At 28.4% G+C, this 27,109-nt stretch overlaps 1 protein-coding gene across 1 annotated transcript in view; it reads left to right on the top strand.

Moving 5' to 3' along the window:
• Positions 1-2,366: 2,366 nt before the first annotated feature.
• LOC119681749 (protein similar) overlaps positions 2,367-27,109 on the top strand; it is a 46,786-nt gene continuing 22,043 nt past the window's right edge. The window contains exons 1-6 of the mRNA XM_038095023.1: positions 2,367-3,216; positions 14,738-14,925; positions 14,988-15,241; positions 15,308-15,532; positions 15,600-15,766; positions 15,836-15,942. Coding sequence (XP_037950951.1) covers positions 2,369-3,216; positions 14,738-14,925; positions 14,988-15,241; positions 15,308-15,532; positions 15,600-15,766; positions 15,836-15,942 — 1,789 coding nt within the window. The 5' untranslated portion in view covers positions 2,367-2,368. The remainder of the gene's footprint in view (positions 3,217-14,737; positions 14,926-14,987; positions 15,242-15,307; positions 15,533-15,599; positions 15,767-15,835; positions 15,943-27,109) is intronic.

Below are 27,109 nucleotides of genomic sequence, written 5' to 3' on the forward strand. Positions count from 1 at the left end.
GAGTGTACGTTATTATTGCTTATTCAAAATATTTACTTTTTATATAAGTTAAGGACCGTGTGCTTTTTTATTTTCAATGCATCTGAGAGCAGTTCGTATATATTTTCCTAGACGAATTAAACGTATCTGTATCTAACTGCTTGTTAGATACTTGTTTTTATTGTGAGATAATTATATGTTTGTAGATCCACGTGTGCTTAATATTTTTTAAATTTATTTGTGAGAACACTACGAGATTGTTTTCTTTCCAAAGATTTCGTGATTCATAATTTTTAAGCATACTAGATTAAATTGTTTTCAATCATATATCTTTCGTTTCACTAAAACGAGTATTTAATTGTTTGCTGTGCTGTAAAAGTGTAGAGCATAAATCGGACTCAAGGCTTTTAGCATATATTGTTTTATTCAAGAGCTATAAACTAGCAGCATTAGTTAAATGTCTTGAACTAATCTCTTAAAATTGTATGAATATTTAAATAAATGTTTATTTACTTTTCACAATAAATAAATGTCATTTTTTATTTATTATAACTGCAGTATGGGTAATTTTGCTATATAATTAAATTAGAGAATATAATCTTTAATTTGTATTTTTAGTTTTCACATGCACACATTTTTGTTATAATGCTATTTCGCAAATTTTGCAAATTTTATGTTTGCCAAAATCATATCTGACTCAGTTGTAAACATAGATAAGTTTTGCCTAACAACAAATGATATTTAATATATGAAAAAGTTGCAATCTTTTAAAATAAAATAGCTAGCATCTGATAGTGGAAATTGTGACAATATGTAAAACTTCGTATTTGATTCATATTTGTAAGTGTTATTGTGTTGTGAAATAAAGCACGCATTTCTTGAACAATTTTGATGTTTAAGTAGTATAAAGCTTCAAAAAAGATACATATACCTCTCCCATTATTCTCAAGACTGTGCGTTAGGTTACGTTTATTTAGTTTTAATAGATCCCATATAGAACGTGATAAAAGTAAGGATACGTTTGCAGAATGGTGTTCTCAAATGTCTTCCAATTTACTGATTCAGTATGCTATGTGCGCTTCTTATTTCAGAATTACCAGCATCACCTCAATCAGTTTATAATTATAAATAGGTTACATTAGGTATTTAGTTTTAATAGATCCCATATAGAACGCGATAAAAGTAAGGATACGTTTCCAGAGTGGTGTTCTCAAATGTCTTCAAACTACTGATTCAGTATGCTATTAAGTGAGACGTGCGCTTCTTATTTCAGAATTACCAGCATCACCTCAATCAGTTTATAAATAGGTTACGTTAGGTATTTAGTTTTAATAGATCCCATATAGAACGCGATAAAAGTAAGGATACGTTTCCAGAGTGGTGTTCTCAAATGTCTTCCAATCTACTGATTCAGTATGCTATTAAGTGAGACGTGCGCTTCTTATTTCAGAATTACCAGCATCACTTTAATCAGTTTATATTCTTTGACAATCGTATGACACTTCCAAAATCGGATATCGAAGATGGGTTTACAAAGATTAGTTGCCTACCTCCCTCCATTAAAATAACATATAAATATTTGAATAGAAACTGTTTAGTTATAGAACACGACTTAAATTAAAGTATTTAAATTTTTAAATATAGGTATATGAAAATATACAAAGTAGTTCTATTTCGCACTTAGTCCACATTTCCACATTTCCACATTTTCATATACCCTTTTGTACAGAAGTATAAATTTTCGCTGTCAACTTATCACTGATCTGTAAATATTATAATTTACGCATATGCTTTACTTGTCAGCCGACTTGAAGCATGTTTGATATCGCAATAATATAAAAACATTACTTTTAATACTATTTTAAATAAAAATAAACCATAAAGTTTTTAAACTTTTTTATTTTGCAAAATTATATCTTATCAATGATATCAGCTCTGAAGTCTGAATGAAGATAAGGACTACTTTTTTCAGATTTTTTGTGAATTACTTGATTCAAGTTTTAAGTGTGTGAAGCATTCCTTAACAGCAATTATTGTTGCTTCTATTTAATTTTAAATACAAAGACGTTTGATTAAATTAACTTTGTTCGCATTTTGTTATTGCTTGTATATCTTGGTAGGATTAAGTTCAAACAATTTGGTAATATTAATTTTAAAATTATTCAAGTTTTCGTTCATTTGAAAACTATAACGCCGTGGGTAATGGACGACGCAATCGTGTCACAATTTTTAAGAAAACGCTTTAAAATTGTGAAATTTTATTTATCTCCATTTTATAATTATAATATGGAATATATTTGATAATTATTGACGGCGAAAAATAAATTTTATTCAATAAATAAAAATTCATTTATTAAAATATAAATTATAAATGCATAAAACGTGAAATATGTTTAGTGGCTGTAATTCTTGGGAGAATTGTAATTTTCCACAGGAAGACAGTAGTTTTTATGATGATAACGATTATCAAAACTATAATCAATGTGAAAGTGAAAAGAATTGTTACCAACAACAACAGCAACCACAACAGCAATCGCACCAGCAACAAGTTTTAAATTATTATAACGATACAAATAGTAGATCACCGACAAATTTTTCTCAAAACTCTTCCCCAACGAATGAGCAATGTATTAACTTATCTAACCATTTTTATGCACAAAGTGCTTCAATATCAACAACAACTTTTAATAATGGCAAAAACGGTCAGAATAATAATAACTTTGGCATGCTACGTCATCATCCTTATCAGCGTGAATCATATGCGCAATATCAGTGCTCTCCAAATACAAAATATTTTGAGACTTTTCAGAGACAAATACCAACTGGTGGTGCAGTTATACAGCAGCCATTACAATATCAGCAACAGCAACAGCAACAGTTGCAAATTCAACAATATCAACAAATTCAACAAATTCAACAACATCAACACATTCAGCAACAACAATTTCGGCAGCATCAATTTCAGTCACAACAATCTCAAAGGGATTTATTCGCATCAGAGGTGTATCCAGATCAGCAACGTATTCAAAGTGTAGTTTCTCAACCCTTCTATAGCTCATCCTTAAAGGAATTTGGTAATAGAAGTGTTGAAAGTAATACTAACGATGCAACTTACGTTACACCTTCGGCACCGTGTAAAGGAAATCAACCGTGGACTTATGCTTACTGTTATGGATATGCCTATAATAATCAAGAACCATGCCAATATACACAATTTGTAGATATTGAAGACTTTATGTAAGTTGCCGTTGAATATTTAAAAAGGATAAAGTTTAGGTAAACTGGTTGAAACGAGGCATTTATAATACCTATAATGTATTATTTAAAACTTATTTTTGGTAAATCTTGATTACAAAGATGATTCGAAAGATGTTTGTTTGTCTGTCCACTTATTTTGATTCTAAGCTTTGCGAAGAGAATGCTACAAGGAAAGAGAGTTAGCTACATTGCAAATTGCAAACTTGAAGTATATATCTCATTTGTCTGATTTCTATATGTTAAAAGAAGTTAGTACGTTTCATTTTTTGAAATTCCAATGATGTTTACATATTATTGTTTCGGATATTTTAAAATGTCTATTGCCACTGGTATCGTTTGACAATTTCCTTTCCAAAGAAATTCATGAGAATATTTGCTTTCTTGTTGGTTTTACTTTTGTGAAAGCAAGTCTAATACATGAATTATCAAGAGAGATAACAAATATTTATTTTTGATAAAATACAATTGTTATTATATAAATAAAAATATAGAAAATACAGAAATTTCAAGATTTTAAAAATAAATTTAAAAATGAGTTAATATGTTTATTCAGGTGATTACAAACATACAAACATACAAATATATGAAAAATTTCGTATTTTTATATTAATATTTAATTTTTTATCTAAGTGCATTGTCTGAGATTGTTTTAACGCATTGGATTCCGGTTTCGCGTTTGTGCTCACAGTATTAATCAAACATACTATCGGTATTATTACCATGACCTAGTCAAAGAAGTCAAAGAAAATGTTGTCCATTATGTCGTATCTCTTAATACTTTTATCAATATAACTATAAGTATATTTTGACATTTACTCGTAAATTCCTTTTATGTTATGAATAATTTGAGTATAGTCACACCTTTTAATGCATCAGATAAAGTTTCTATTTTTAATAAAATTTTGTCTGTTCTATAAATTGAACCGATTTGATACTGAAGAATCATCCTAGATTTATAGTACAATAAAAATATTTCTACTATTTTACTTACTAACCAATGATATTTTGTAGATACGCGTTCATCCGGTTACATTTATTTTTAAATAAGAAGAGGTTTCAAACCTCTGTATAAACATTATTACTGATAAAAAATTTCAGTGCAGATACCCTTCTCATGCACTACTTTAATGAGAAAAAGTACGACCAATGCTGATGTTTTGATATTAGTAAAATTGTTTGGCATTTGATGATTCAATAATCACTTTAATCCAATTTAAAACATTAAATTCAATCCGGTATCGATGTTACTTTGCGCGCCTTCCGGTAAATGTACCTAACCGAACTTATATGTTAAGTATGGATCTTTCATTTTGTTGACTCACACCAAATTATTTTGATGAAGTATATAAAGTATATTTATATATTTATGGTTGGTTGATTGCAGTGACAGGCCATTGGATAACTTCCATGTACCTCAATTAGCGATTTTTCACCGTTTTGCTACCACATTCCTCTCAAGAACCCTAGTATTAAAGAGTAGAGACTAATTCCAACCCGCCGAATTTAGATATTTTAGTAGGTCTTTCGTCTTCACCGATAAACAGTCTGATAAACTATCAAAGAAGTATCTTCCTAAGAACCTATAACTTCTGGACGCCAAAGCCGGGCATTCACATAGAAAATGTATTATGGTTTCTTTCTTCTGCGAGTTTCCACAACTTCTGCAGTGAGCGTTATGGGGAACGCGCAGTTTCTCATGACCAGAAAGAATTGTAGTAAGCCTTGCAGTGTTCACGCGGTCTCTTTTAATGAGTTCCGAGAATCTATTTTTATTATAGGTGGACCATGTTAACCGGGAAGCTGCACATGACTTAAGTGCTTTCCATCGGTTATTAGCAAGTTGCAGAAAGTAGAGGTCTCTTAATGGTCTTTAGGGTATATTTAATATTTATTTTTAATAGTTAATATTTATATTTATATTATTTAAAGTATATAAATTTGAAACTCCTCCCGTGCAGCCTTTGGAAACCTTGCCTTCGATCCAGTAAAAATTTTTTTGTGTGGAATTAATAAATGTTGATATTAATGGCGCTTCAATGAGTGCCTCTAAATAAGTTCGTATGACGGACATTATTATTTTGTATTAGTTTGTAAACAACTCTCTGGTTGTTTTTAAGGTCTAATTGTGTCATTATTATGCAGTATATATCTTTATAGTCACAAATAATAATAGCATGTGTTGAATAGTAATTTTGTTTTGTGGAGAGTAAAAATTCCACTTATTAACGTAAATCTATATAATTGTGGTATATGGGAAAAACTATTTAAATATTTTAATTTGCAACTGTAATTATGACGAACAAAAACGGATTGAACTTTGTACAGTTGACTTCGTCCAATATACAAAGACATACAAATTTTAAATATGTACATATATATTTTTTAAATGTACTTTTCATAAACTTTTCTTTTTTTTTTATTAAAGGTAACTCTTTATTAATTTATTATTGATATTAAAATTAAATTTTTTGTATCTATATTAATAGAAGAATTTTTATATTAAATAAATAAAATTCATTCGATATCGTTGAATAAAAATTAATGCTAGTCATTTCTATATATATTTCATTTTTTTGATGACCTCGGACTATCTAATAGTTCCGCGTACATAGAACTCTACCGATTCTTATCAGCAATAAAAATAAAACAAATATAAATATTATTTTAAAATCATTATCTGCAGTGAAAGTTTTACATCTTAAGATTGTCGTTAGTTTTATTAATAGGACTGTAAGTGCAACTGTTGATTGTTGTTGATATTTTAAAACTATATTGTGTTTTTGTATTTTGTATTCAAAGCTATTTATTATTTACTTTGAGTTTTGAAAAATGACTGCATGCTATGTCTGGTAGTAAAGTAATATATTTCCAAATAACATTTCTTGACAATAAATATTTGGCACTCTCCTAAATCGACATTAATTCTATTAAATTAGATTAAATTAATTGTTAATATATTAATATATCTTGTAATAATTGTTTTTTTAATACTTTAGATTAAGTATTGTGAAGTATTAATTTATAAATATAAAATATTTATTTATTACATACCTTGACTTTGCATTATAATTATTGCATTTTTAGTTTATACGAGTTCAATTTATTATTCAAATGTTAAATTTATTAGAAACTGTCTTTAAAGTTTACTTATTAACCCAAAACAAGACAGTATTTAACAGATGATAGTAATTCCATTGAACTTAAAATATATACGAGTACTTATAAAGTATATACATATATATTATATGCGTGTGTAAATACATTACTTAACATTATGAATACACTATTATAGGATGTAAATAAAAGAGCAGTTATAAGACAAATTTCGATTTTATTCAATAACAGTTTTCTTTAAAAGCTTCTCTAACATTTCGATGCTTTTTTTGGGTACACGGAATAGGGTTCAGATTCGGGAATTACTTCTTTATTGGAGGCAAATTTCATTCCTAAAGGTATTCAGCTAACAAGTAGTAATCGCTGACAGGTAGTTTGATGACACAGTAGATATGGAATTAACATTGTTCAATTTTGGCATTGTGATGATCCACATGTTGTGTTATGGTACATTGGTTTGATCATTTGGTTCATTTTTCAATATTAAAAATAACATAATATAATCGAAATTAATAATCGAGGTAAAATTAATATGGTGACTAAAATCTTATCGCTTTCTTTGGATGTTTGCCCTTTTAGTTGTTTTTCGATTGGACTCTGAAGTGTAATGATCAATCCATGTTTCAACTATTATCTCTTTCTAACAGCGTTTATTATGATATCTTTAATGTGTTCGCTATCTTTTTGACATCATAACTATTTGGGTACTCAGATTATATCTACATCTAAGTTTAAAATTACGCATTTAAAGCGCTTTCCTTATATCTGAAATATTGAAAGTTTTAATATTGCCTTGCATTAGTTATTGCATTATATTTTATTATAATTAATAATAATAATTAGTGACTTGAATCCCCTGTGGTTCTTTAAAGTTCTTCCTCTTTTAATAACTCCCTCTTTAAGTTAAAGTTACATTATATTAATAGAGATTTTAAGTAACTAATATGTGATAATGCAAAGTATTGGTGATTAATTGCATTCTATTTTTTTGCAATAGGAAATAGGAAATTTCTGCTTAATACAGATTCACCTAAGATACTTTACAATTTTACTTCAATGGTTGTATTTAAAAAAAAAAACATTTTTTTGCACATCCGCTATAGTTTATATAACTCACACAGGTCATGGTTACTTATCTTTGTTTCCTATTTTAAAATACGTCTACGTCTGATTCACTTGTCTGTCGTTTTAGGTGATAAAGACAGTATAAAATATATAGGTCTTTACGCGTGCGGCACGTATTAATTGTAAAGGTAATAAGTTTACTGATTAAAAATTGAAAAATAACATTTTTATCTATACATTGTTGCGATACACTCACTGGTTGTTAGCAATTAATTTTGTCATTGTATTTTTAAAATATGTCTTCACATTTTTTAGTTTTTTATTGAAATTGGATGTTCTTGTTTTTAATGTATATCTGTTGCTACATTGGGTTCTCTGAATATCAGAAAGTAACATATTTGGGTATATTAAGCTCTATGTTTTATTGAATTATGTTATTCTTAAATTGTTTTTCTTTTCTTGTTGCTAGGTGAGTCAAACATGTGCCTGTTGCTCTTCATAAAATATATATATAATACTCTCTTATAAATGATAGATATAGTGAACAAGTAGGTGATATAGACAATAATTTTATCTAAGCTTTTTGTGTAGAACTTTAATGACATTCGCACTTGCATATATACTCTACAAAAATGTCAATGAACCGTCGTATTAAATATGCTATATTATGAATGGTATTAAAACGTTATAAATTAAATTAGGAATTATAAACAAAGTTACATATAAGAGGAAAAAAATGCTTATCATTTTCTAAAAAATTTTACACAATAACAATCTAAATGCATTATTTCATTAAGTTGTCAATAAATTTTATTCGCTTTTATAATATATATCATTCCAATCCACTTTAGTGAGAATATTGGCAAGGAAACATGTCTGATTTTCTTAGTAAAATGTTTTTTTTTCTTTTTGCTTTTTTGTATTTAATTTAAGAAATTATGCATTGTACGTGCAAAAATGTATGCATATACATCGTTTATAAATATCGTGTAGTCATTTATTCCTCTTTATATAAAAGACAATAATTATACAGTATGCAAAAATCTATTAATTTATTCCTATAACCTTGTACTTACTTATTCAATAACAATTTAATTATTATTTATAATATAACATTTTAATGATCTCGAACCAATTTTTTTAGAAATAACTGAATTATCTATGTATAAATTATTTCTGTCAAACTACTTCCATATATCATTGTATGTCGCTTTTAAAGATATGTGTGAATTATCTCTAACAAGAATTGTGCATAAGCCCCTTCAAATCTTATGATCATCTCCTCATATTTAATTCTTTTCACGTGAATGAGTTTCACGAGTTCTTCTTGGCAGCAATAAACGACGAATATCTATGGTAATATGATTTTATTTTTGGATAAAATTGTTCTATATTGAAGGTGGTGAGAGAGGGATAATAGGAGGGGTCAGTTGTCCCAGGCCCATCAATATAATTAAAAACATATGATTTTAAAAATGTTATTATAATTTGAAATGTCCTGCAAATTCTTTTCTTTTGGCCCTTTTCAATGTGAGATTCTACACGCCTCCACTGTTCTACGCTTTAGCTGTACAGCTGTATATATAATAATTTTGTTGTAATTTTGTAATAGGTCAGTTAACCCACAGAATTGGTTTCATGCTTCATGTTTCAATATCACTCTTTCAGTTGCATTTCTAAATTCAGTGTTGAGATCATAAACTTAGTAAATTAAAAAATTAATTAAAAACATTTTAATTAATTTTGGTGATATTGAACTTTAATCAAAATTATAAAATTATAAAATTATAAAATTACAAAAATGCAAGTAACAAACTACATATTATTTTTATTGCATATTATATGTTTAATCGAGAAAAGGTCATTTACATACCAAATAAAATTATTATAAAATAATTGAAATTTTTTTTTTATATGCAATAAATTTTATAATCATTTAATTCAAATATCAGTGTCACGACTGGGGTTATCTCTAAAAAAAGGTTGTTTCGCTCTGATTTTTGTTTATTTTTATTGTTTATTGCAGTGCACAACTGTTTGGTTAAATTGGTCGTTTTAAAAATATTATAAATTTAATTCAATGACATGTTTATGTTTTTTAAATTAAGTTTTATTGAAACCATTTTTGCCTCTTTTGTAGTTAAATACAAAATATAAATTGGCAAGCTTTAGAATTGCCTTTTTTGTTTATCTGAAAATCTGAATATAATTTTAGAAAAAAACAAGAAAGCTCTAAGAATGTTACTTAAAATGTTATTAAAGAAGACTATTGCCTCTTTATTATTATTTATTTATTTACATAGCCACCGAGGCTGTCAGTTTACTGACTAACATATATATATGGACATGTAGATATATAAGATTTAATATATAAAATTATAATTTACTATTGCTTTAATGAAAAATGATTTGTTTCTTCTGTAAACCAGATCTTTTTTATAAAAATTACAATTGGTTTAATAGATTCCAGCAATAAATAGATTTAATTCTTTATTCTTTATTCAGTTGAGTAAGACTAATGTAAAAACAAAATTCCATTCCAATAAACTGATACTAATACCTTTTTGGTTGATTTTGGAATACGAGCTCGAATACTCAGAATCCAAGAGCCAAGTGCACTTCATTCCTTAGATTGTTATGTTCATTCACGATCATGTTAGTAGACTCGATTCTCAAATATCGTGATAAAGTGGCCATAAATTATTTTTATTTTTGAAATCCAAAACTTGATATAAAATATCGCTCATCATGATATATAAAATGTCTAGAGTTTCTACTTTTCGTTAATCAATGATCTTCGAATCCTCTACGATCTATTTCAAACCCCGCTTATAAATAATTGAAATTTTTGAAGGACAAATTTTAACTAATATTTTCATAATTTCGTTATGAATTTCCATTGCTTTTTAAATAATTTTTTCTGTTAAGAATTTTATCACTGAATGATGTTTGATTTTTTCCATTGTTAAAATATACATTGACTTATCGACTTAAAATGGTAATGAATTGACAGATCAATATAATAGTTTAGCAATATTGTTATGCAAGATTAATTATTAAGTATATAGAAAGATTCACTATATTAGGATATATATAGTTCGGGCTGTTATCTTACAGACCAAAAGCTGCTATAAATATTTATCAAAATACAGCAGGGACCGTAACAGTTATCATAAAAAAAATAAAAATCATCTTATAACTGTTATCATATGCATTTTAAAATAAAACTCAAAAAATAATAATTATTATATGCCTTTTATTTTTTTCGCGCAGCAATAACTCTTAAAATTTGCTTCTTATTTTAAAACGCACAAATAACTGGTATACTTGCGTTATATAATATAAAAAGCAAGAGTATCGCGCAAATTCTGCGCGATATTTTTAAAATGAAAATATAAAATGCAATTTTCATACAAGGTAGTTTTTGCAATTCCATAGAAAATGTTTGAAAAGGTTGGTGCAGGTAAAGATTTAGTTCAGTTTTTTTGTTTTTGTATTTTGCATTTATATTTTGTATTTACATTCGTATTTTGTAGGAGAACAAATTTGTATGTAAAATACAAAAACAAAAAACTGAACTAAATCTTTACCTACACCAACCTTTTCAAACATTTTCTATGGAATTGCAAAAACAACTACCTTGTATGAAAATTGCATTTTATATTTTCATTTTAAAAATAACTCTTGCTTTTTATATTATATAACGCAAGTATACCAGTTATTTGTGCGTTTTAAAATAAGAAGCAAATTTTAAGAGTTATTGCTGCGCGAAAAAAATAAAAGGCATATAATAATTATTATTTTTTGAGTTTTATTTTAAAAAGCACAAATATAAAAAGCATGCATAATATTAAGGATAAAAGTTGTTAGAATGATAACTATTTACTTAAATAAGAGTTTAGACAACTTTTTGTTGCTGCTTTTTTTCATAAAAAATTTTAAAATAACTGTTATTTTCGGTCCCTGAAATACAGTCATCCTGAGAAGAAAAGGGGAACTTACGCCACGTGTTGCAAAAAACCGAAAATAGCACAAGTTCATTAATCACATCGCAGTGTTCGGTTCGTGTGTGTCCAATCTTCAAGCCAAATCAATTATTTCAATGATTTGTTAAATATTATTTTTTTGTTATTTAATTTAATTTTTTATAATATATAAATAAATAAGTTAAAAAAAAAAAATTAATAGTATTGTCATACTAGCTTTGCTGTTAAATTATTCAAAATTTATTATAATAACTTAACTAATAAAATTTATATACGAATATAATAAATTATGGTTAATAATATATTTTGAATTGAGTTCATATATCTAATATTTACAATATATTTTTTATATTTCAAATACTATGGGCCATATAATTACCCTGGAGTTGAGCAAATTGTTGAATTCCGGTGGTAGTTGTGAGCGATATTTGATTCTATATCGGAGTCGCTACATATTACAAAATGTTGTACTTGTTAAACTATCCGTGAGTTCTTCTTTATCAAAATACTGAAATCTATTCCGAATGTAAAGATTCTACACTTTTGAGAGATCTCTTTAGTTATTCCATAAGTTTGGATAAATGTAGTTGGTATTTGTAGTTGTAGTATTGATAATAAGTCTTATTATTGAATTGAGTGTAGAAAGTTTATTTTGATCTTTTAGAGATTGAATTAAGTTCTTGAACATTCTACTTTTAGATTTCAATAAAATATTTAAATAAGCTTCATTAGATTTTATTAAGTTAGGAATAAAAGTTTAATTGTTTTGGTGTTGACGTATTGGAAGCATTTGCTTTTCACGTTCCAGTACGATAACAACGTAAAAGCGTTCCCCTCTGAAAACCAAGCCATCACAAACGTGATGAATTGAAAAATTACCCTATTTGAATTTAAATGAGTATAAATAAAAGAAAAATAAATAATAATTTGCGTTTTTGCGAGCATGTGTGTTGGGAATTATTCGAATTTGGCATGCTGTGGACGTATTCACGCTTTATATACAAATTATAAAACCAAATACACTTGTATGTAGACATTCAATGGCACCCGTTACCCTAAACAATGACCCAACAAGTTATAGTCAGTAAAATACCCGTAAGAGTTACTTTTTTTCATGGTTCCTAATTGATTAATTTTCATATACAAGTAAAAAAATTGTCTAGATGTATATTAATTTATTCTCTTTAATGTTTGTTGGACCTCAGATTTTCGTCGGTGACTTGTCATTGAAGCATTCGTTTTTACATCAATAAACACGATTTGTGGACGTGATTTAAACTGTGACGCAAATGCGAAAATTCGCACTTTCTCTGATTTACATATGAATATATGTAATTTATTTAATAATTTTATTTAAAATATTAATAAATTAAAAGATTTATATATAAGGTTAGTTAAAAATATTGAACCCTTTGTGTAAAATATAAATAGAGGAACAGTGGAATGAAAATATAATACACTGACTATTCAATCGAGTACATTATTATCCTCGAGTATAATATGTTAAACATATTCACTTATAAAAGCTAAGTGAGTTCAAGGAGTTCCTTTTATCCATCAATAAATAGTATTATTTGTATTTGTATTTATTATTTGTATTTTTCAATATTCATCACACGATTGTATTAATATTAATAATATACAGTCTGTTCCAGACCTTAGGAGACTAGTAAAATCCACAACATTTATTTTAATTTTATGCAATAAAAACCTGTTCTGGTTTTCAATATTCTGATGGATCTCGTCGAACTCTGTCCTACAATCCTACATATAATTTTCAGATAATATGTTCACAGTGTTAACTTCTGGGATGATTTCACTGTGCACAATACTCTTAAACCAAATAAAACGAACAGAATTATTCTAGTTTTGCACTTCTGGTAAAGTACTTTTCTCTTTTAGCGTAAATAATTTATTGATAGATTAGTTTTTGATATTTTTTAACAGGGTTTTTATTGGCAGTAATGGTTTTAAGCTCCACATGATCGTCAAGGAATCGAGCAAACAACGAAAACCTATGCACGTACCTTTATTCGAATTTCTTCTGTTTCAGCTGCATATTTTTCTTATTTAATTAGAATATAATATTCGATGTACATAAAATAGCAAGTCATATTAAATTATTAAGCAACTTCGTTTATATTTTGACCATAATTAGATAAACTATATAGCATTCGCTTATCTTTCAATCTACTTTTTTTACACATAAATATAATTACCGTAACAATTTGTATGGCCCTAGTATGCAATCTGGCCATGTTCCGATAAAAAGAAATCCAAAATTCCCATTGAGATACCCCGTAGATATATCAGTCTTTTGGTAGGTTTAGCTGTGGCAGCTGTGGGGAAGATGATAAGAGTGCCTGTCATCTACTATGTTTTTGCCCAGCTCATGCACGGCGGCGACTCAATACTTTAGAAGCCCCCTTTCTTGAGTATCTTGACCAATTACTGGACCGGACATTAAATAGCATTTTATGCTTCGCCAAAGATTCTAGGTGGTTTAAAATCCTGACTTTTCCTAAATATTTGAGGTAACACTGGGCTAATAGGTTTAAGAGGACCCACTAAGGATCGCCGGTATAACCTAACCTAATCTAGGATAGACTATATATATATGTGTGTCATTCTTACACCAAACTTTTAATATTAATCAATCATTTAAATATCTTTATACTTATAATTTTAAGTATAATTTCAGAAATAGTGCTTGATTTATATTTACTGATAATTTGTAGTGTTTTTAAAATAAAGAGATGTTATTATTTAAAAAAGACCGGAGAACTTCTTTACTTCGTTTACTAAGACTACATTTATTTAAGTATTGAAAATGTTCCTTTTACAAACTAGACTGGTTTGTAGATATATTTATGTTTTTTTTATATTGTGAGACGTTGGGACAGCGCACCGTCCAACAAGTGGCCCCACTGAAATGAAGGATTAGCCGAAGTAGATCACGAAACTACTTGGGTCCTTTTGCGTCCTTCGATTCTCGAATGCCGTTATTGAGTTAAAGTTGGAGTGGCTTCTGTTCGCATGAAAGATATTAAAAAAAATTCTAATTCTATATTTTTAATATTGTACTTTGACGTACTGTAAGAATTCAATTCATTGTCTGTCAGTTGTCTTACCTATTCTAGAACAAAGAGGAAATCAGGTTTTTTAGTTGCTAGTCATATCTATTAACTCTGATCATATCTGCTGCAATTTTGAAATAATTATAACTACATAGTATATAATTTTCGAAATTTATAATTATTTTTCCAATTTAGAAAACATCTAATTTGCAGTATATTTTTTGATATTAATAAATTATTTTTAAATATTTTTTATAGGAACAATGAGAAGCGTAAGGAGAAATCTCGTGACGCGGCCCGTTTTCGGCGTTCACGTGAAACTGAAATCTTTAGTGAGTTGGCTCTGGTGTTACCGTTAAAAAAAGAAGATATTACTCAATTGGATAAGGCTTCTGTTATGCGTATTGCAATTGCAAACTTGAAAATACGGGGCATGCTAGACTTATGTAATTATTATGTAAATATTTTATAAAATAAAACATAATTTTGAATAATATAAATTTTATAGTTCCCAAAATTCAACAATTAACGACTTACATTAAATCTGATACTGACGTTGCAAAAGACTCTACTGATGCAATTTGTACAGAAGTAGAAACTGAAACTGAAGACAATAATGGCTCCACATTTGATTTATTTAAATGTGCTGAAGCTACCCAACTATTGAAGCAAACTCTTGATGGATTTCTAATTATACTCTCTAACGATGGTGATATCACATATGTTTCAGATAATATAACTGAATATTTGGGCATTGCTAAGGTTAGTCTCTGTTGAAAAGTAAATAACATAATATAATGAATTTTGTATTGAATTTTGTACTTTCAGATTGATATATTAGGACAACAAATCTGGGAATATAGCCATCAATGCGATCATGTCGAACTGGAAGAAGCTCTTAATATAAAACGTAATGGAATTTTAGACAAAATCAAAGATGAAAATTTGTTAGAGGAAGGATTGTCAACTGATCATCGTGATTTCTTTGTACGTTTGAAATGCACTCTTACAAGTAGAGGTCGTAGTATTAATATTAAAAGTGCATCGTATAAGGTAAACAATAAATTATAATATAATTTAAAATATTTTATTCACTTTCCTTTATTGAAATCTAATATAGGTAATACATATAACTGGACATTTGGTTGTGAATACTAAAGGTGAACGTGTACTTATTGCAATTGGTCGCCCTATACCACATCCATCAAATATTGAAATACCACTTGGATCAACTACATTTTTGACCAAACACTCACTTGATATGAAATTTACTTATGTTGATGACAAGTTAGTTTTATTTAATATGAACTTAATATTAATTTCTTTAAAATATTAATTGTTTTTTCTTTTTTGTAGAATGCTAAAATTATTCGGTTACGAATCTGAAGATTTACTTGGTAAATCAATGTACGGTTGTTACCATGGTGCCGATTCTGATAGTTTGATGGGAACATTTAAAACTGGTAAGTGTTAGTCAATAAAATAAAATTGAATTTAATTAAAATGACATTTAAGCATGAGAAGCACAACAATACTTATTTATATACTAAAATCTTTTGGAGAAAATTTGCCATTACATTTTCGCATTACTGCTATGCTGTCATTGGCAATTGTAATTTGTTCATTAAAACAAACTACAAACTAATGTTAAACTAATTACCTTAATGTTGATATTAAAACGTTGCAACAAAAAGTGCTAATGTCTGTGAAGCGTAGAAGAAATAACAAAAACAAAAACAAAAACAATAGCAAAAAACTTAAGAGAAAAATGCGAAGAAAACTTGTAGGGAAGTGCAAAAGCAAAAGGACAGTGGGTAGTGGGTAGTGGATAGTGGGTAGTAGATGTATAAAGGACATCACTTGTAATGCCCGCACATCAAAACAAAGTTGTCACTTTAACGTAGTTTTCACTTCGCTCTAACACTGCACGTAATTAGTTTCATCTCACTACAGTGGAGTCGGCATTATTAAATGATGGTGCTACTACCTTCTGCAGAATAGTATGGTATGGTTGGTTTTAATTTTCTAGAAAAAGAATTTGCAAGTTTTAGCTGTCATTTTATATTGCTGTTGCAATTTTATTTTAGTAGTTAATTAGCTTTTGAAAATTAAATCAGTTTCGCCAAAGTATATTTCATTATAATAATTTGAGTTTATGGGAAATATCTTTTTTAATATTTTACCTGCATACATCGCAGCTCTACTTGCTAAAATGTTACTTATATAGATTAAATGAAAATCTATACTAGTTTTAGTTACTAAAGACTACTTTTTTAACTACTTTTTGGCTCTATCGTATAGTATATACGATCGCCGATGAAAGTTAAGCAGTTTCATATTGTTATATTGTTTATATTTCTATAACAATAATATAATTTCATTAAATAACATTCCATATAAATAAACAAATCCACCAAGATAATTATTATTATAATTGTGAGCGGTTCGTAAAATCTATTGTGTCCCTTTTAGAGATAAAACTGTATCTCTGGAACCTACCTTATTGAGTCTTATTTCTTCGTTCAATATAAGATATATTTCTTTTACATTACATTTTCTTCTGCATAAACTCTTTAAATTCCATTAATGTAAATTTTCAGTTTTGGGAGGTGTTAAAACAACGCGCAGATTCCTGTCAGATTTCTTGTACTAATTTAAAAGTAGTTACACAAATGGTTAGTTTAATTTGTTTCCATTGCATCCATATTTCGCATCTTAGAGGAAGCGTCTTATAGAAATATAAATATTCAATTTTTTTTATTAAGGATCATGTAACCAATTATTGTTATAGTAACCCAATTATACAATTTATAAGGTAGGATTGTGAATTGACTGTAATAGATTGAATACCCAGATTGCAATAGGATCAGAATGTATTGATTTTTTATATATATACGAAATCAAAAGTGGGCAGGAGTAAATGGAGAGAATAATAAACTAGTTTGAGTTGAAGAGATGAAATCGTCACCTCCAATGGGATCAATAAGTTCAAATTTATGTGTTTGTAGTGGAACAAGTACGCATATTTGCAAGAAGTGTAGCTGAGTAGGTGCATATGCTGAGAGTATATGTGTTTATGGGTGTTTTCTAACCAGCAAAAATTCAAAATGAATGTGTGACAATTAAAATTTTTGCTTAACTTTATATATCTGTACATAAACCTAATATTTTTTATTTATTATGTAGTTCAAACAGTTTAACGTTTCAAAATAATATTCCTTTAGTATATATAAACATTTAGTACACATTAAAGAAATTCATATATAAAATTTATTAAAAATATTTTTAATATTAATTTAAGTTAAAGTCGTTAAAGTTTTTTCAGAATTTTAACTTTTATTTCGATCTTTGTTATCAGTATATTTCTATACGTATTTCGCGTATTTCGGCAAATTTGCTCTTGTTTTCATCAGGAGAATTCCTAATATTAGGAATATTTTCGTCGTAACAATTCAAAAAATTTAAAACAATATATATAATATCTGCTATAAAAATCTAAATTATATCTATTATTTCTTAAACACATTTTTCTTTATTATAATTTTATTACTAATGTTCTTAAATGTCAAAAATTTTAAAATCGTCATTTTTGTTTTTAAGTGTAAATTACTTTAGAACTTTCTTTTCTCATCAGTTTTATATATCCACAATCCGATACACTTGTGTTAAACTTGTCTGTTACGATACCGCATAAGCCCAGTAGGAGGTCTACCTTTTCAAAATATTATATCACAAATTGTAGTCAGCGTTTTATGGCTTTTTCCACTACAAAATAAAATTTTAATTTCAATGTAGTGTACATATAGATAGATATACAACTATATTATCTTCCTTTACATTATTTTCCCATTTTCTTATATTTTTAAATAAATCATTTTAATTTTAATAAAATATAAATCTTATAAAAATTAAAAAAAAATTTTACATTTCGTTGCGATGGTTTAATTTTATTAACAACATAATCACTTGACAAAATGCCGAATAAATAAAATGTATTAATCTCTTTATATTTGTATCTATAGAAACCAAGCACACAATAGCAATTTTGTCTGTGATTCGATAAAAATGTTATTAGCTTTGTTAATTAATTGTTGTTTTTTAGTGCCATTAAAATGATAAATTATATTAAAATTTGCTACGTGATTCGAGGAAAGTTTTTTCCTAAGACGTTTTGTAAAAACAATTGATAAACAAATTGATATTAATTAGCAAATTTTACTTTACGAAATTTGCATTAATATTTTTGTAATATCTTATGGGTTTATTAAGCTCTATTAAATAAATATAGAGTGATAACATTTTTTTAGTACAATTTTGATTTTAAACGCTTCATTTGATTTCTTAAATTTGATTCTTTATGAGTTGACTTTTTGTTGGTTTTAATGACTTAGTCATGTCGTCTATATTGGCCAAATAATGTTCCGCCAAAAGATAATTATAAAAGTGCACACTTGCACCAGTGTCTCCAGTATCACCAATAGTAACTGAGTCAACTCATGTAGCATTATCATTACCCATCATCACGTGCATCGTGCGCCATATAAAAATCCTGAAAAATAAAACAAAACTGCAACAAACCAAACCAAGCCAAGCCAAGCCAAGCCATTGGCACTTAAAATGCAACTCAAGCAAAGAAAATAAATTTTTTATTTTTATTTAATTTTGTATGCTTCGCAGAAAAATTTGGGATTTTAACAGTTAGAAATGTTAGTGGCTGGTTGACATGTCCATTGTTACTCCCGCATAGTGCATTGTTCTGTAGAATCGTAAAATATTTTGTAATACACACACATTTGTTGTAATAATTGTTGAAATTGTCACAGCAGTGCAATTGGAATTATTATTGGCTGGAATGACGTTAGCCTTTTCGGGTAGCAGCGCTGATGCACTGCAGTGTTGGTACAACCATTATTATTGCTGGTCAAAATGACTTTTGTTTTTATGACCGACCGAACGAATAATACTGTTTATATATACAAGTTGTCTTGTCCTTTTGTTATAGCTGTGCTCATATTTTTTTGCTGTAGTTTAAATTGTTTGCAACAATTTCTTTTTGTTGTTAGCATATCGTTAAGATGAGGTAGTAAAAATGTCTTCACAACCATAAAAATATTCTTTTAACAAACTAGCATTATTTTTACTTAATATAAAAAACTTAAACTCTGTTTTAGTAAACTTTAATAACTGTGTGTCATTGCAATGCTAAACTATAAGTACGCTTTGAACAATTTAAAAAATTTAAGGAATTCAGCAGTTTATATAAAAATTTTGATCATTACCAAAAAGCAACAAATACTATTAAAAAATATTATTATGCTTATATCAATATTTTACGAATTCTTAACAAGAAATGTTATTTTTATAATATAAAAGCAATGAATATCATTGAATTAGAAGATTAATAGGTGGGGGTAGGTTAGGAGGTAGAGTGAGGATTGGTGTGGACATCAAAAGGGGATAGATAGGGATTGTGTGTTATGGATTAGGGAAGAGAGGGTGGTCAAGGTAAAAGAATCTAACCACTCCAAACAGACGGAGCCATAAATCAACGCGATTTAAAGTAATATCCCTTTTAAGACAAGAAAACAGATAAGCGATGACAGGACGAGTAGACCTATAGAAATTAATGTATTTATTATGAAATATATAATTTCAAATTTGAATTGTTCTTTAGATTGTCAGATTGTCAGAGTAGTGAACCGCACTTATAAAGATTCAGAGTTGTATGAAGTTGGTTTTGTGACCGAAAGTATTGTGTTTTTTGTGTTTTTTTAAATAAATATATAGCAACACAATACCATTGATCTGCTGCATATTTTTTTTTAAATAACACTAAGTACATCCACAAAATATATAAAATATAAGAGGAAATTACAATTTTTTTGTATTAAATATCGGACTTATATATTGCTTCATTAATATTTGAAAAAAATACGTTCTCATTTATTCATTTTACTGATTTATTTTTTACATATTTATAATTAAATGAAAATTTATTTCAAGTTTTAAATTAATAAATCTGCATTTACTGAAATTTTGCCAAAATTGAAATCTCCTTTCGCACTTAAGTCTGCACGTACATGACAGTTAAACTGACTTTTTAAATTTCGCACGTATTTGACACTTCCGTCTTATGGTCTAACGTATCGTATTTTTAAATATTTTTCCTGGTACAGTAAAAAGTAAAGATTAAAGTAAACAACTGAAAGTTAGCAAAAACAAAAGCAATGAGCAGCGTAGCGTATTCCATATTTTCCCACGTTCGTTACTTATACGCCCTGATAACTATTCTTTCGTTCATGTCAAAGTGCGTACTGTTGCACTCCTAGAAGAGAAGAAACCAATATACAAACAACATTTGCTTCCTGGACAAAAGTTGAAAGTTGAACGTCTCACAAATGTTGCGCCAATGCCCCCAGAAAAATAGAAGTCTTCAAAGAATTTACATACAACAACACCACTGCAAACTTCTCCCCAAAATGAGGGGTAACAAAAAGTTTGCAACAAATGCATTTTCGTTGTTAAAAAATTGTGAAAAATTCTGATTTGCTATTGTCGCTGTTGGAAATACGAGTACTTAAATGTTGCCAGAATTTGTGCAACTACGTATAACTTTTCTGATTGTTGCTGTTGCTGCTGCTATTGCTGCAACTATTTGTGGGTACTTTTTCAAAGCTATAAAATTGTTACCCACCCACTCATATGCACATATCCGGAGCAATGGTGAAAATTTATTGTTTACCCAATGCATTGGCATGCTTTTGATTTGACTTTTTGCGCTATAGTAAGCCACAGATTCATTCAGTGAGCGGTGAGTAGTAAGCAGCAGCAGCAAGCAGCAAGTATCGCGCTTTACCAATCTTAATGAAAAAGTTGCTAGTTTTACTTTTCATTTACGACACGACAGGAAATGTATCTGCTGCATGCAGTCGAATTCTGTGTGATATTTATGTATGTACGCGCGGGTAGTCGTTTTGGCAATTTCATGGAAGGGGTTTTTTGAACTTGTGGCTAAAGATATTAAGTGTATTTTTCTCATACCAATTGTTTTAGTTTTATTGCAAACAAATGCTATGCTGTAGTCAATTCAACAATTTTACAGTTTTTATCTTCATATTTTTGTATTTTTACTTTTAAGTAATCGTGTTTGTTTTTGTTTTTGTTTTTGTTTTTGTTTTTCTTCATACTGTTTCCTATCATATGACAGACGATATTTATCTGCTACATTAAATTTTGTGTAGCAGTTTTCAAAAAAGCTGAGATCTAACTTACTCATAATGTTTGCCACAAGGCGAAATCAAGTAACTGCTACCTCACAGTCTTGTTCCTCGTACTCTAACTCTAAGGTACTCTTCCTTGACTTGACTATTGTACTAACTATGAAATTTTCTCAATTTTGAAAAATTTTTACTATTTAGTTTACGTGTTTTTCGCTATGGAAATTTTTGCGCATTTCTATTTCATTAGACAACTGGAATTGAAATTTCTGTAACTGCAGATAATATTTTTTTATTTTGAGATTTTCTTAGCTGTTGCGTTATTGCACTCATTTTGTATTTTATTGAACTGCTTGGTTTACACACAGATCTGCATCTCCTTCCTGTTCTTCCTCTTCTAAAACTAAAACGCTCGAAAGAACCAGAGTTGAATTTGTCGAACCCATATTTACATAAATTTCATTCGCATATAAACATTCTATGTGTGGTGTACTTTCCACTTTCCACTTTGCAATTTGACAGTTTTTTGTGGTTTAAGAAATTTTAAGAAGACATCATAGTGAAATTCGCTGAGAAAACGTTTCGAATTGTTTTTATTATTTTTTACGAGATTCCATTTGTAATTCATATTTCATAATATTTTTAGTACGTTCATTTATGTGCGGATACGCATTATTTTCCTTTGTGACAGTTGCAATTTGAATTTATGAAATTCTTGAATAAGTAAATAACCAAATAAAAAAGTTGTTTTAATTTGGTTTTGTGGGATGTTTTTTATTATATATATCTCATTTTTATGTAAACAAAATTATAGGAATTTAAAAAGAATCCTCTCTCTAACTTATTGTTAGCAAATCAATGTACTAACAATTTCATGTTGGTTTAAAATGATATATTAAGTTTGAAATATTTTTGTTATATATTAGAAATTGAACTGCGATTAATATTATTGATACAAGACAAGGTGTACTTACGGATACAAACTATAGATTCTATGGGAATGTATATTCTAACGGTAGAGTCAATAAAACTCTGTAAAGTACGTTCTATACTATTTTTTATTGACGCAACAGGGCTTAGGAACCATCTCTAAACCCAGTGTTATATCCCCTAACAATAATAATAATAAATATTATTGATTAGATTATTAATATAGGTCATATGGGTCATCAATTGAGTTTGATTTTCATGAATATGAAACTCATTTTTCGTTGTTTCATTTTTTGTAATATTGGAATTAATTTCTTCTTTGGAAATTGAAAATAAATTTCTTCATCTTTATAGTTATCTATTGAATTTATTTATGACAATATTTGTTTTTAGAATTAGTATTAGCAAACATTTCAATTTCTTAGAGACTCAGTTGTTTATGTAGGCAACTGACGTAACTTGAAATTTGCTTATTATTCTGTTCTCAACAAAAATCAAGCTTCAAATCGTTTCCTTTTCTTCAATATTCAGTTCTGACTTGAATTCAAAAACAAGTTTTAAAGTTTTTTAAGTTTTTATTCATGACTATCATTTTTTATTCATCTATTAAAATATCTATTATTATTCGACTGTGAACATTAAAATACATTTATTATTCACAAGATTAGCCCTACGATGTGTGGTTGAATCCTTTCTTATAATCGAAATAGTGTTGGAAAAATTCTACAGCTTCAATTTTTGTTTTTGAAATTTTTTGCTTTGATTATTTACTTCGAATATAACCTTTTTGTAATTTTTTTATATTTTTTTAATTATTTAAAAGTTATTTTAAAATTTTGTTTTTTATTTCTATACATAAATTTGTTTTATAAATCAGCTATGCTTTCTCTATATAATAATTTTTCAAATATATACACATCAAAGTTGCCTCAAGTGAAAACTCGACAAAATTAACTTAGAACAAAAAAAAAAGGAAAAAAATTTAACGATGCTTTAGATTTGGTAATGGAAACTTTTAGCAAGGATTAAGTTAGACGATGCTCGACACTTGAATTGTTGGACCATTAGTTTTGACGGCATTAAGTTAACGTTTTCATGGTTAAAGTGCAGACAGACAGAGACCAAAACAGCCAAAAATGCGAAGCATTAAATAATTGGTAACAGTGTTGGTAAATAGATAGATGTAGATGTTAAAGACGAGTGCGGTGAAATATGCTGTAATACTAAAAACAAACATACCAAATAAATACTATGAGAGTAAGTATGAGCAAGTATGCAACAAACTAACCATTCACCATCCACCATCCACCAACTACAAACGAACAAACCAACCATGAAGGCAACTAACGTGTTCCCACGACACTTTCTCTACGCAAATTATGCATGTAATAAAGCTAGCGAATCATCAACACTGCTCCACCCATTTACAACTCTACTCGAACTTAACTTAAGTGCATTAACATAAAATCGCAATAGTTTTCGCTGTACACACCACATCACACCAAACCAAACCAAACGAAACCAAACGAAACCAAAGTGAATACTACTAAGAAGCATCAAGTCACCGTTTCACCGCTTCACCGTTCCACTAGGAGCAACATCTATAGCATCAACACAAAATGAAATAAATTCACATTGCAATTCTGTGCAGCTCAGCTAAATTTTGAAATGGAAGCGTCCTGATGATGAGTGCAACGACATTGCGTCGACCGTATCGGCATTAACGACTTGATAGGAGTGTCGAAATTGCAGCCAGCAGCAGACAGGCTACTAACGTGAAAATTTAAAATTTGAAGCAACGTAAGGCTCGAATCTATCGCTTCTCGAGCGTTTCACCGCAAAGTTTACCCCTGACTTTGTTATTAATATGTTGCCATATAATTTTAAGCTACAAAATATTTATCAATGTTAGTACTTGTATATTTGTATGAGTGTACGTACCTCTCTTCCAGTTTTGCGTAGTCACTCTATATCTGCGATAGCTTCCTCTTTTGCCATTATTACTAGATATTGTAACTTATTCATGGCACGAGACCATATTTTTCGCAACTTTATGCATTTTCATGGTGGATTAACGCGACAAATGACTTTTTTCTTAGACGGAAGTATTTAAGCTTTTAACTTAAAATATGTGGTCTCGAATTTACTATAAAATTTGTATTTCATATCCTTTTTAAATATAAAATGATGCTATAGTAATCATAAGATTTGTTTAATAAGCAATAGTCTCTGACTTATATCTCGTTAAAGAATATTCAATTAATGTAATTCCCTTTCTACAGTCATTATATCTGTATATATAGTTCGCTCATTATAATTCCGGAAATTCTTGCTTTCAAAGTAATACAATTTAAATTTTTTTTTAATTGAAATTTAAATGAAAATAAATTGAAAATGTTAATGGAATGTTATGTATATAAATGTATACGGGTATACGCAAATACATCTTACATTTGCTTCCTGTGCAGCATATCCTGTGGTTATAATGTACCTTACGAGATTTTAATTATCTACAAGAATTGTATTCGCGCTGTGTATTTACATGGCAATGCAATTTTGCAAAACTTTCTACCTTCGTTGAAAGTTTTCTGTGTAAATACGTATAAATTCAATGAAAATTAACGTTGCCAGAAACTTTATAATCTGTGGGAATTAGCGTACGAATTAATGAGATTATAGTTAATTATAGAGAACACAGGCTGTGCTGCAAAGTAGTATTGTCAGGAATTAAACTTAAATGAAAGAATATAAATTTTTATTAAATTTTAAATGTCATAAAATAACTAATGATAAAAATAAATTCAAAGTTATTTAACCATCATAATTACCTCAAGTTCAAGGACATTTCATAAATATTCTCTGCACCCTTGACATAATTTTGAAAGTGGTTTTTTCGACACCAATTTGCGCTCAATCGTTAACCATATTAAAGTTTATTTGAAACACCCTTGAAAATGACACTGCAACATCAATTTCGCCATTAGCACTTCGCGTTTACTCAGTTCCACCGTTTGGGTGGGGTGTCGCGCGATTCTACACTAGCGCCAGTCAATAGCTATTCCATCAACTGTAAACAGAGATTAATGTCTTAATATTGCTCTGCGGAAGTATGGAAGCTATGGATTGTGTAATGGGGTCGGTTGTTTTGGGTACTCGCGAAAAGCTCAAAAAGAAAAACAGCAGTAAATTTTAAATATTTTGGAATTTATTCACATACACTTTTTCTTTTTTGCTTTTTTTGTTCAGATCTTAAGTCATATATTAACGGAATTTATTTACAAAGAATTATTTTAATGTAACTTTAGTATTAATGCATTAAGGTATGCCAAGACATACACTTTATGATGCTACTAAATTATGCTCTAAATTAAAAACTTCCCCATTTAACTAGAGTATATACATTTTTCTTTGCATTATTTTATCTGAAAATAAATTTTATACGGGCGTCAAATCCTAAATATAAGGCCATGTTTACAGAATATTTAACAATTTTTAAAAGCAATTCAGAATGAGTTTTGAATTAAAATTGCAATTTTTAATATTTTCTAGATATATTTTTTCTATTATTATGTTGAGGCTAGTTGAGTCAGTGCACTTGAGCACTTTTACACTCTATTAACTGCGAGGTTTCTTCATAACCCCTCTCTTGGGGCCTTGACTGGATTATTGTTTATCATTTCATCAGACTAAGCAATAATTGACCTCAGATCTGCATACCTTCCCGAGGAGCCTGTAACCATTCTGAGATTCGATAACGTGGTGTTGCTAAGCCTGTCAGTTTTCGGAAATAATTTCAGGGCTCTATCGTTTACGTATTTTTTGATCGGATCAATATTGAAGTCTCTGAGGATGTCATTCGTCCTAATGTACTTTAATATTTAGATCATTAAACGTATTTATATATTACTGTATTTAGGCATTTTGTTCAAAGAGTAACCTAAAAAAACAAAATGTCCGTACTTTAGATAAATAAAAAAATGCTTTTCTATAACAAAGTAAAGTTTTTTGGTTTTGAAAGGCTATCTAAAATATGGTTAATATCATATTCATATATCACGGTCTCGGCACCATTTTACGTGGTGTTGTATGATTAATTTTCAATATAAGATTGCAAAATCGAAGATATTGTAAATGACAAAAAAGTATTTAGTCAGGATTTATTAACAGTAGCTAACTGTTAAAACTAATTATCAGACGGCGCTACAAATTCTCATCGAAACCGTTAACAAACACAATAATACAATTCAGTGAAGATACTTTCTATATCTATACTTTTCAATATACTATTATTATCCATTTTAAATGTAGCTTATGTATATTAGTTAATTTATTACTGTGATAATTACTTTTATATTTAAACAATATTAAATATTTTTATAGCAGTAACCTAAACATTATAAATAGCAGTTAAGTCGCTTAAGCCACCATGTAATAACTTGAATGTAATTTATCTACAACAACAAAGGTCACTATAACAATATGA

The sequence above is a fragment of the Teleopsis dalmanni genome, chromosome 2 (assembly GCF_002237135.1).
Source record: "Teleopsis dalmanni isolate 2A chromosome 2, ASM223713v2, whole genome shotgun sequence".
In the NCBI taxonomy this organism is placed as follows: Eukaryota; Metazoa; Arthropoda; class Insecta; order Diptera; family Diopsidae; genus Teleopsis; species Teleopsis dalmanni.